Below are 12,742 nucleotides of genomic sequence, written 5' to 3' on the forward strand. Positions count from 1 at the left end.
AGCAAACAGGATGTTAGGAATCATTAAAAAAAGGGATAGAAAATAAGATGGGGAATATCTTATTGCCCTTATATAAATCCATGGTACGCCCACATCTTGAATACTGTGTACAGATGTGGTCTTCTCATCTCAAAAAAATATACTGGTATTAGAAAAGGTTCAGAGAAAGGCAACTGAAATGATTAGGGGTTTGGAACGGGTCCCATATGAGGAGAGATTAACGAGACTGCGACTTTTCAGCTTGGAAAAGAGGAGATGAAGGAGGGATATGATAGAGGTCTATAAAATCATGAGTGGTGTGGAGAAAGTGAATAAGGAAAAGTTATTTACTTGTTCCCATAATATAAGAACTAGGGGCCACCAAATAAAATTAATGGACAGCAGGTTTTAAACAAAAGGAAGTTCTTCTTCACATAGCTCATAGTCAATCTGTGGAACTCCTTGTCTGAGGATAGTGATAGAAATGTAGCCGTGTTAGTCTGGGGTAGTTGAAGCAAAATGCAGGACAATGTAGCACTTTAAAGACTAACAAGATGGTTTATTAGATGATGAGCTTTCGTGGGCCAGACCCACTTCCTCAGATCAAAAATGATCTGAGGAAGTGGGTCTGGCCCACGAAAGCTCATCATCTAATAAACCATCTTGTTAGTCTTTAAAGTGCTACATTGTCCTGCATTTTGCTTGTCTGAGGAGGCTGTGAAGGCTAGGATTATAACAGGGTTTAAAAGGGAACTAGATAAATTCATGGAGGTTAAGTCCATAAATGGCTATTAGCCAGTATAGGTAAGGAATGGTGTTCCTAGCCGCTGTCTGTCAGAGGGTGGAGCTGGATGGCAGGAGAGAGATCGCTTGATCATTACCTGTACGATTCACTCCTTCTGGGGCACCTGGCATTGGCCACTGTCGGAAGGCAGGATACTGGGCTGGATGGACCTTTGGTCTGACTCAGCATGGCTGTTCTTATGTTCTTGCACAAGATCTCTTATGCAAGAGGTCTTATTCCTTGTGGGACGAGGAATAACTCTTACGCAAAAAGCCCTCTTTTTTGATGCTTTACTGTAAATTTACTTCCGCAAGAACGCACGTGCAGTGTAGACACTCTGCAAGGTTTTGCACGAGAACGGCTGTTCTGGCGCAAAAAGCCTGCAGTGTAGATGTAGCCTTAGAGTTCGTCTCTCCATATCCCAGTGAGGACTGTGCAGGGAAAGTTTTCACTGGTGTTACACCATGAAGTCCATAATAGAGAGTCTCTATGCTCTAGTAAAGAGCAGAGGATGGAAGATGATAAAGTATGGGTAAGATCAGATGAGAAACAATCAAATGAAAAAGAGTCTAACACATCAGGAAATGGCAGACAGATGAATAGTGACAAATTTTTGAAGTGCTTATACGTAAGAGCTAGAAATCTAAAAAGATGGGTGAACTAGAATGCCCCGTATTAGAGGAGGATATTGATAAAATAGGCATCACAGAAAGTTGGTGGAATGAGGAAAATCAAAGGTACACAGTTGTACCAGGGTACAAAATCAGGAGGACAGAACAGGTCATGCTAGTGGGGGAGTGGCATTATATGTGAAAGAAAATGTAGAATCAAATGAAGTAAAAATCTTAAATGAACCAAAATGTTCCATAGAATCTCTATGGATAGTAATTCCATGCTCTAAGAATAAGAATATAGCAGTAGGGATATGTTAGTGACCACTATCAGGATAGTGATAGTGACTATGAAATGCTATCAAAATAAAAAAACTGAATAATAGTGGAGGATTTCATCAACTATCCCCCATATTGACTGGGTACATGTCACCTCGGGATGGGATCATAGAACGCTAGAACTGGAGTCATTGAGAGTCATTGAGTCCAGTGCCCTGCCCTCCCGGCAGGACCTTGTACCGTCTAGACCAGTGGTTCTCAAAGTGCAGTCCACAGCGGGCTCTCACCCCCCACCATGCAGAGGGGAGCCCGCGCAGCTGTGAGGCTGCAATGCCAGCTCTGCCAGACGGGAAGGTTAAGAAAGCAACCTCACATCCCCCCTCCCCTTGCGGGCCTTGGAGCTACACATGGAGGAGCACCGCCGCCATGGTAAGAGCAGTGCTCACTTGGTTGGTCCCAGGCAGCAGGTTGGGCTGAGCGGGTCTCGGCCAGGCGGGGTGGGCTCTTGTGTTGCTTGAGCAGCCGGCACCCCCCCCACTTTCCCAGTGGCAGGTTGGGCCGTGCGGCGCTGACAGTGGTGACAGGAGGTGATGCTGGGACTGAGGACCCTGCACATGCAGGATGCAGGTGGGGATCGGGGCCCTTCGGGGCTTGCACCAAAGTTCCCTGAGCCCTGTGGAGAGGCGCAGGCAGGGAGATCAGCTGATCATTGGGGAGGGGCCTCTGTAAACAGGAGCTAAGCGCTGCCTGCAGCTTCTTTGAGATGGAAGACAGTCAGTAGATAAGCAGGGAATGAGTGGCCGGGAGGAGGGAGTAATTAATGGGCTTGGGGGAAAATCCCATCTGCCTGAGGAGAGAGAGGGAGAGGCAGAAACCCAGCAGTGTCTTCAGTCCTCCCGGGCTGGGCAGGGGGAGGTAAAGGGGCTGACTGCATGGGGAAAGAGGGAGTAATGATTGAGTGCTGGCATCTGAGCCCTGAGGTGGAGTCAGGGGGCAGTTTGTTTGGGGTGTGTGACTCACTGCAGTCCTCTGTTAAGGTTGATTTGGAGGGGAGGGGGGAAGCCTGGGGTGTGTGCAGGAGTGGCCTAGGGCTGGCTGCGGCAGCTGGCGCCCTAGGCAGAAGGCGCGATCGGCGTTCCTGCCTGCTCGGCCGTCAATGGCCGTGACGTCATCATCGGGTGCCGGGGCTGGCGACGCCCTAGGCAACTGCCTAGTCTGCCTAGGCTCATGGGCCGCCCCTGTGTGTGTGTGTTTGTGCTAGGAAGATATTTGCATGATTACATTTCAAAGTTTGCACATAGGTGTTAAAAGAATCTTTTCATTCTTATCTTAAGCTGTTAACGGTTTTAGAGGGGAAGTTGTGTTAGTCTGTAGCCGAAAAAACAGTGAATAGTACTAAGATGCTGCAGGACTTATTTGCAAGGTCTTTGAAACATGCAAATATCTACAAACTCTGAAGCCAGGTGATAATTTGTTCTGGGGCTTCTACTCTTCCTCCAGTGGAAAAGGCTAATTCCCTACCTTTGTACAGCACCTTTGTAGTCCCTAAGGGTACCTCACAGCAACTAATCACAGGTGTCTTGTTTTAATATATTTTATTCCACATGTATGGACTGTTTAAAATAATGTATATAAGAGGTGTGTGTGTGTGTGTGTGTGTGTGTTTTGTATTGGTGGTGTACATTGACACACCAATATTGGTAGTGTACCTCAATATTGGTGGTGCACATTGGATAGGGTTGCCAGGTGTCTGGTTTTCACCTGGACAGTGCGGTATTTGTGGCCCCTGTGCAGTAAAAGAAAACTCAAATGTGAAATTGCGGAACTATTAACTGTGGTTTGTAACCTATCCTTTAAATCAACTTCTGTACCTTATGACAGGAAGATAGCTAATATGATTTCAACATTTAAAAAGGGCTCTAGAGGTGATCCTGGCAGTTACAGACCAGGGAGTCTAACATCAGTACCGGGAAAATTAGTTGAAACTGTAGTAAAGAATAAAATTGTCAGACACCTAGATGAATATAATTTGTTGGGGAAAAAGTCAACATTATTTCTGTAAAGGCAAATCATGCCTTACTAATCTACTAGAGTTCTTGGGGGTGGCGGGGGGGTCAACAAGCATGTGTACAAGAGGGATCCAGTGGATATAGTGTACTTAGATTTCCAGAAAGCCTTTGACAAGATCCCTTCCCAAAGGCTCTTAAGTAAAGTAAGCTGTCATGGGATAAGAGGAAAGGTCCTCTCATGGATTGATAACTGGTTAAAAGACAGGAAACAAAGGGTAGGAATAAACTGTAAGTTTTCACAATGGAGAGAGGTAACTAGTGGTGTCCCCCAAGAGTCTGTATACAGTATTCCTGTTGACCAAGATATGTTCAAAAGAAGTGGACGTATAGTAGTGAATTTTTTTCCCTGCAGCTGACTTCCGTTTGCAGAAATTGGTCTTTTTGTTGGTTGGTTGGTCGGTCGGTTGGTCACCCTGTATTGGGACCAATCCTATTCAACCTATTTATAAATGATCTGGAGAAAGGGATAAACAGTGAGGTGGCAAATTTTGCCGATGATGCTAAACTGCTCAAGATAGTTAAGACCAAAGCAGATTGTGAAGAGCTTCAAAAAGATTTCACCAAAATAAGTGATTGGGCAACAAAATGGCAAATTAAATTTAATGTTGATAAATGTAAAGTAATGCACATTGGAAAAAATAGTCCCAAGTATACATACAATATTAATACAATATGATGGGGACTAATTTAGCTATAACTACTCAAGAGAGAGCTCTTGGAGTCATTGTGGATAGTTCTCTGAAAACATCCACTTGATGTGCAGCAGCAGTCAAAAAAACAAACAGAATGTTAGGAATAATTAAAAACGGGATAGAGAATAATACAGAGAATATCTTATTACCTCTATATAAAACCATGGTACGCCCACATCCTGAATACTAATTACAGATGTGGTTGCTTCATCTCAAAAATATATATTGGCATTGGATAAGGTTCAGAGAAGGGCAATTAAAATGATTAGTGGTTTGGAGCAGGTCCCATGTGAAGAGAGATTAAAGAGGCTGGGACTTTTCACCTTAGAAAAGAGGAGACTAAGGGGGATATGACAGAGGTCTATAAAATCATGACTAGTGTGGAAAAAGTGAATAGGAAAAGTTATTTACTTGTTCCCATAACATAAGAACTAGTGGTCACTAAACGACATTAGTAGGTAGCAGGTTTGAAACAAACAAAAGGACGTTTTTCTTCAAACAGACAGCCTGTGGAACTCCTTGCTAGATGATGTTGTGAAGACCAGGACTTTAACAGGGTTCAAGAAAGAACTAGATAAATTCATGGAGGTTCGGTCCATCAATGGGTAACAATGGTGTCCCTAGCCTGTGTCAGAGGCTGGAAATGGGTCACGGTAGAGAGATTGCTTGAAGATTCCCTGTTCTGTTCACTCCCTCTGGGACATCTGGCACTGGCCTCTGTCAGAAGACAGGATTCTGGGCTAGATGGACCTTTGGTCTGACCCAGTATGGCCATTCTTATTAATTAGCTAGCTAAGCCCTCTTCGTTTGCTACATTTTATTTCTAGCAGAGAAATAGAGTGCAAACCAAAGTACATAGCTGTTATTTTGTTTGACTTAAATATTTTCACACCTGCTTAAATGCAGAACTCAAGTGTTATAACTTATTATACTGTTAATGCAGAGTGACATGTACCTGTAACTTAGCGTGTTCTTATCGAGTAGATCCTGCTGCTTGTAAGATGTCTGGAACAGAAATACCAGGAGTTGGCCAAGAACAATCCAGCAGGAATCCCAACTCCAGCCAACCGTTCCCAATTAGTAGTGGAATGTGACAATGTTTTTCCATGCCCACTTAGGTTGGGCTTTAAAGTTAGGGATCAGATTAGCTCTGTCAGGCTATTTGTGTAGCTATAAATCTGTGTTTATACAGCAGATCACTCCCTCGCTTCCCTTCTTGAGATGTACTAATAACGCCACTGCTCATGCATCAGAAACTTAATGAAATATAACATTTCAGACTATTCTTTTGAGCAGTTGTGTTTTAGGAGCTCCTGAGACATGGCCTTGGAAGAGGTCCTATGTACCAAGTTCAGCCTGTATTGAGTTGCATATGCATAATTGTTCTTGAATTCAGTGGGCTTTGTGCATGGGTCTTCAAGGGCATATTAGTCCTCTTTTGTGAGTTTGCCTTTACTCTTGTCCAGTTCAGAACAGCACTGTCATAGACATTTAAAGTACCTTTTCTTAGCGGTTCTCATAGCACTGTACATGTAGTAGCGATGTGTTTCACCATTCTGGTGCAAAGATGACTCGGGACATGAAATGGGATTTTGTGAAGGCAGGGAATCAAATTTATCTGCACAATGCAGAGGCAAGCAAAGAAGGGAGTAGCCATGTGAGTGTGTCTGGACATGGGGAGAGGTGTTTTAAATAACTTTATAGTGAGGGAATGGGTGATTTTTATAGAAAAAGGGACATGGCCTAAGAGTGACGTTGGTGCATATCTTGCAGTCAGTCTCTCTGCCATATTCCACTTGATGTCAGAGTGAATTCGATCAGGCAAGGGGTTATCTTCTGGACAGGGCATAAATTCTCAAGAATATTTCCCAGAGGTTCCCCCTTCCATTCTCATGGGAGGCAGCTTGGCCAAAAGGCCCTCTATGGACCCCCTGAAACCAGCTAGCAGCCTCCCCGAGGATCCTGGACTCCAACTGGGAACCCTAACAGCATCAGACAGGAGTCAAGGTTTGAAAATATTAACTAGAGCTCTGCTTCAGTCAACTCCAGCTAAATATAAGTCCTGCTTCCGGGTATGACTGCCTCTTAATCTGTGTGCTTGGTGGGAAAGTAAGAAGCCGTTATTCCTTGTGCAAATCCTGTTTTTTCTTCCCATCACTTCCTGTTTTCCCCTCTTATTTATGTGTTTAAATCAGTCCTAACATGGTTCCGATCAGCCCTAAAAAACTTGATATCTGAAATTGATTACTTCAGCTAGCACCGGAACTGGAACTTTGATAAGAGATTTTTTTTTTTATGTAGCACCAGCTGCATGCAAGATACTTTACCGATAAGTGCCCACTCAGAGTCCTTGCTCTTGAAGAGTTTACACTCTTAGTATTTTAATGCTGACTGTTTTGCCTTGGCTTATTTTCCTTAGCTGCATGTTAGAGATCTTTTCCATATTAGGGAAGGATGATTAGAGGAAGGATGGCCTTGTGGCTGAGGTACTGGACTATGACTCAGAAAATCTGGGTTTAATTCACAGCTGTGCCACAGATTTGCTAAATGATCTTGCACACACCACTAAATTTCCCTTTGCTTCTGTTCTGTATGATGGAGGTAACTCTGCCCTTCCTGTCTTGTCAGTTTATCATAGAACACTAGAAAGAACTGGAAGGGACCTCGAGAAGTCATCAAGTCCTGTCCTCTGCCCTGTAAGCTCTTCAGGGCATGGACTGTCTCTTGCTATGTGTGGATGGTTCAGAACAGCCGCCCCAAGCCCAGCACTTTGGGGCCCCCGCAGTGGCTGCCTCACACAGCTTATGGATGGGGCCTGGGGATTATCTCTGGGCCTGATGCAGGGCAGGAGTCATTCTCCCCCCACAATCACCATGGCAGTAGAAGCTGGAGTGACTTGGTAGCCTGCTTTGCTCCTCGGCCCTCTCCCAGCCTGCTGCCCCCATGGCAGTGGGCAGCGGAGCACGGCAAAGTGGAGCGCAGGGGGCTGGGAGAGGCCGGTGGAATGTAGCCGAGCAAGCTGCTCTGGCTCCTGCTGCCATGGGATTGGGGCGGGAGTGGGGGGGACTGCTACTGCCCTTCATCAGGCCCTGAGGTAATAGGATTCCCCTGGCTCGCGATGCTTGGAGGAGGGGGCTTTGGACAGGGGGCTGGAGCAAGGGCGGAGCTTGAGCGAAGTAATGGAGCAGGTTTAGGGATGTAGCGGGGTCGGGGGTTGCGGAGGTGTAAAGGATGGTTGCCTTGTGTCCCAGGCCTGTGGCACTGTAGGGGAGTTGTCTCCTGCTCAGTGTCCCATGTCCCCCTAGGAACGGCCCGGACTAGCACAATGAAATCCTGATCTCAGCTGTAGCCTCGAGGTAGTATTGCTATAAAACAAATAATAATAGACACTGTGTTCATTGCTACATTGCAAAGATAATTTATGAAACTGTTCTAGGTTCTCATCTGAAAACAGCTTTTTAAAAAATGTTATTGCGTCATTGAACAATACTGGAAACACATATCCAAAACAGTTACAAAGGAAACATGGGATTTCAAAACATTGACCTTCTCTGTTGTTATCCTATTAGCCTCTGAGTTGGTCTTTTTTTATTGCCTTTTTGTCACTTTGTTCTTAGAGGATTTTTTTAAAATTTGAAATAAGCGATCTCGTAACATATATACCAATTGTTTTTAGTCTTGTGGGTTTGTAAACTGACACACTAGTCCAAAGTCTCTACTCCCGCAAATAGATGCAGCGCCACAAACTTCAGAGATGTGCCCACTTTCATCAGAAGGGGATCTGGAACTTAATCTCTCCCTTTTTAGAAAATTGGAAACTGTTTTTAAGCCCCAGAGGGGGGAGGTGGCTATGCAAAGAATACAGGATCAGACAATGATGTTTCAGTGCTGAGAACTGTTTTGCTGAAAACTTCCTCAAAAAGCTGTTTACTTTTTTTACATAAGAACGGCCATACTGGGTCAGACCAAAGGTCCATCTAGCCCAGTAGCCTGTTTGCTGACAGTGGCCAGCACCAGGTGCCCCAAAGAGGGTGGACCAAAGACAATGATCAAGCGATTTGTCTCCTGAACTGTCTCCAATTTTCAATTGGAAGATGTGACTGAGGATGAGTCACTTGAGTACAATTCTCTGAGTTTGCCCAGGATGCTACTGCCGATGTTCTTTTCTGTTTCTTCCTCAGCTGGTGAATCGATACTTGTATTCGGGGAGTGCGGACAAGACGGTGAAGTGCTGGTTAGCAGACACTGGGGAGCAAGTTCAAACATACAGGACTCACAAACACAGTGTTAGCACTTTGAAATACCACGCAGGAATCTGTAAGTTGCCTTTCCACTAACTCATCGACCTTCTGTCTCATTTTCCCTGCTATTTATGGATGAGATTTGCTTTGATTAAACATAAATAATAAAGGCGTTCAGGGGGTAGCCGAGTTAGTCTATTACAGAAAAAGACAACAAATGGTCTGGTAATACTTTATAGACTAACGAAACATGTAGATAGATGGTATACCATCTACATGTTTTGTTGGTCTGGTAGCACTTTATAGACTATTTGTTGGGTTTTTTTTATCAATAATAAAGGTAACTTTATAGTTGTGAGGAGTGAGATCTTTCTCTGACTCTTCCTCCTGCCCTAGCACTACCAGATTCAGCACCAAATCATGGTGCTTACTCTGCTGATGGGCAGTTGGTAAGAGAATCTTCCCTCTTTCCCAGCAGAATATTAGTGCTGCTTCTACTCCCTGGCTGCAGTGGGATCCTGCTGTTTCTGCAGATCTCAAAGTATATCTGGCTGGGTTGGAGATGTGGCCAGGTTCCATCCTCATATGCACCAGCCAGCACTAGCAGATGCAGGTACAGCAAGATATTTGGCTTTGTGCAATGCACAATTTATTGTTCTCAAACTAAAATATACATCTGTGAATCTTGGTTCTTTCCTCTTCCAAAACATTCTGCCTACTTTGTCCTGAAAGATAAAGCTCCTGTTCAGACCCCCCATGATCTCCCTTACTGATTTCTGCAGATTAAGACCCTGCACTTAGGAACCCCACCTAGGCCTCATTGTGCTAGGCTCTACTAGCAACAAAGATAGTTCCTGCCCCAGAGAGTTTGACTGAGACTTCTCTGAATCTCTCTGTTGGCTTTCTCTTTAGGAATGCCTCACTACGCTGCTTGTTTGTGGCATCAGGATCATGTTTACAAGGGAGCTGACAGACTTGCTGGGCCCTTGGCAAAGTAGGGGTGGTGGAGGCTTCATACTCCCAGAAGGGGAGGGGCCTTGGATGGCAGAAGGGGCAGGGCTGGGACCTAGTTTCCCCCCCGCTAGTCCTTCAGAGCTGCCTGTAGCATGGCACCAGGACTCTGCTTTTGAATCACTGGGCCCCAGGGCAATTACCCTTTTGCCCTCCGGTCTTCTCATCGGCGGGCCTGCATGTGTAACACTGATCCTCGATAATCATCATCCTGAGCTTTTTTTTTTAATGTATCATTCTCTAGTCTCATCTACTGGTGATATAGCCTTTGCAGGGCAGCATGGGGCCAGGGGTCAGTAGGGGACTCTGAGTCCCCCCGCTGACTCTGGGCCCAATAGCTTTGAAATGCTCAAGAACCCCTCACTGAGGACTTGTGTGCATTTCAAAGCAGGCACACCCACGTGCAGCCTGGAGTCAGCGGGAATGCCTCCTGGCCTGCATGCAGAGTTCCGCATTCCTCTTTTGAAATGTCTAAGAGTCCCAGTGGGGCCTCTTGTACATTTCGAAGGAGGAATGCAGAAGTGCCTATCGACTAGTTGAGTAATCAATGGAAATTCTATCGACTAGTCAACTAACTGCAATTTAACATCCTTACTCAGACATACACATTTTGGGTAAACAATAATTAGTTGACATGACGCTGGGTATGATTTTGCCTTGGTCTATATGGACTGCTTGGTCATGATCATAATCAAGTAAGCTAACTTGATTTCATAGTTGTACTTGAGCACTTAAAACATGTTCATGCCTCTGAGCTGGACTACATGATACTGAATGATACAGACTGCTGTCAGAGCCCTCTTGTAACTCCTACTTTCCATTGGACAGGAGGGCAAGAGAGGTGAAGGGATCGGAGGCCAATGTCTCAAAACAATTCTTGCTCTGTAACTCAGCTGGAAAAACAGATTGAGGCTCACTTGAAAGTTTACACGCTGAGTTCAAATAAAACTTCCTTTCCAAGCTGCCGTCCCAGTGGTGTCAGATTTTGTGCACTGTGCCGTTGTTCCTTTCAGCCCCTTCTCTTCCCATAGCACTCCACACTCTGGCACGAAGCACTCAGCATTGCTATCTTTAGCCAGACCTGGGAGAAATGTGGTGTTGGTGTGACGGAGGTGTTCACAAGGGTATTATTAGTGTTTATTGTTGTATTAAAAGCTGAAAGGTGTTGAGAGACAGCTGACTTGTCCCATTTGGGAAATAGAGCATCAAGTGAGCAATGAGGAACATTAGGGACCTGTTTAAGCTTTTAAGATCAATTGCCCCTTAAGGCCAGTAACTTGTTTACAATATGATTTTATTACATTAGAACCAAGAGGCCCCAATGGAGATAAGAGCCTTAGTGTGCTCAGCACTGTATATCTGCATAGTCAGAGACAATGCCTACTCCACAAGCCAGGCAAAGTATTATTTTTACAGGCAAGGACTGAGGCATAAAGAGAGGAAACAGTTTTTTCAGGGTCACCCACAAAGTCTGTAGAAGAACTGGGACTTGAACCCCAGTCTCCAGAAGGTTAGACTTGCAGCATAACCACACAGCCCTGTGTCTTCTCTTTAGGCTAATGATGGTTGCAATGGTGGATTATTAAAACTAGGGTATTTTCCAGTGCAGTTGATCTTTCACTGGTTAAATTCATTGTTTCACTGCTATTTCTGGGCTCAGACAATGAAAATGAATTTAACCAACTCAGATATGTCTGCACTGCATTTTGTGTGTTGCCAAGATTGCAAGGGAATCTTGTTTAAGAGCTGTTTGGTTGAATTTTAACCTCTTTTCCTCCTCCTCCCTCCCACACAGAGTTTCTGTTGGGTTTGCTGATAGTTTTGGATACAAATTTTATTTACATACAATCTAAATGTTGGCCTGGCCCCTTTGTAGCTCTGAGATAAGTCAGCTCTTTAAATGTCACATGATCATTCATAGTGAAATAAAGGATATCTGTCAAAAAGGAAATCCTGAAAGAGAAAACTAAAGTATACCTGCAAAGAGCAATCCAGTTGCTGATCCAACCTGACCTGATTTCATTTGAGATCTGTAACGCTTGTGGCACGGGATGTGTAGTGACAGGTTGCTTGGTGCACCAGTAACTAATACCGAGCTACTCCGTTTGTCCATTTCCTCTCTAGTTTAGTATCAACCAGTGTCATCTGTTTTGAGGGTAAGGAGGCTAGGGACAGAATATGAATCCTTGGATGCACTTCTGTTCATAAACCTTTCCACCCAACTTTTTGATGAGCATGAAATACAAGGATCACTGATTTAATCTATTTCCTATGTTAATTCAGAAATTTCTATCAGCAGGTAAAGTTGACCAGCTGAGGATAGTTAAGAAAAAATTATGCCATTAGAGTATTCCCCCACCGTTCAATCTTTGTGTATTAATAGTCAATGGTACATAATCTGAAATGTTCAAAAATGTCTTGTGATTTGTGTGCCCAACCAGAAACTCCTTAAAAGTGCTGATAAAAACCCTCTGGAAATCAGGCTCCTTTGAAGTGTCTCAGGTGGAGCACCCAATATCACTAGTCATGCTTGAATTTAAAATAACCTCCCATAGTTTATAGAGGATGCAACATACTGTCATCAGGTGGACTCACCACTGCAGCATCCCCTGCTGGATGTCATGGGAATCAACTCTGTATGCCAGTGCACGCTCTTCTGGTGATCACTTCTGCTCTGGGAACCATCCTCTTTATGACACAGCTCTCTGGCTGTGCCCCTTTCCGTTCAGTATTGCAATATTGCAGTTCCTTGGTCCAGGGACTTTCTCATTGGAAAGTGGGTTTGGAGCTGTGCCCATCCACTACCCCATGTTCCAGTTCTGGGACTCTGTAGATAGCCAACACTTGCTGTGTCCCACCAACTCCTCTGAAGATCTCCCTGGGCCATTTCCCTGTAGCCCCAGCACTCTTTGCCCTTGTCTCAGCCTGCAAATTCCCTGCAACTTGCCAGGAGCTGCCTTTATCCTCCCTTTATCCTTCTCCTATAAGCCCTTCTGTGATTGGCTGCCTCCTGAGCAGCCTCCCTAAGACTCTATAGACTCCTGAGAGCCCAGTGTGGGGGCAAATGTGCCCCATC

At 44.7% G+C, this 12,742-nt stretch overlaps 1 protein-coding gene across 4 annotated transcripts in view; it reads left to right on the forward strand.

Moving 5' to 3' along the window:
* The window catches only part of WDR86 (WD repeat domain 86), a 44,453-nt gene that overhangs the window by 22,931 nt on the left and 8,780 nt on the right, over nucleotides 1–12,742 (forward strand). For 3 of the 4 annotated variants that reach the window (XM_006115161.5, XM_014569616.4, XM_014569614.4), the window contains exon 5: nucleotides 8,596–8,731. The exons of the other annotated variant lie outside the window; for it this stretch is intronic. In XM_006115161.5, the coding sequence (XP_006115223.3) occupies nucleotides 8,596–8,731 (136 nt within the window). The remainder of the gene's footprint in view (nucleotides 1–8,595; nucleotides 8,732–12,742) is intronic. 4 annotated transcript variants of the gene reach the window in all.

Source organism: Pelodiscus sinensis, chromosome 2 (assembly GCF_052426305.1).
Source record: "Pelodiscus sinensis isolate ZL-2025 chromosome 2, ASM5242630v1, whole genome shotgun sequence".
NCBI classification, from domain to species: Eukaryota; Metazoa; Chordata; order Testudines; family Trionychidae; genus Pelodiscus; species Pelodiscus sinensis.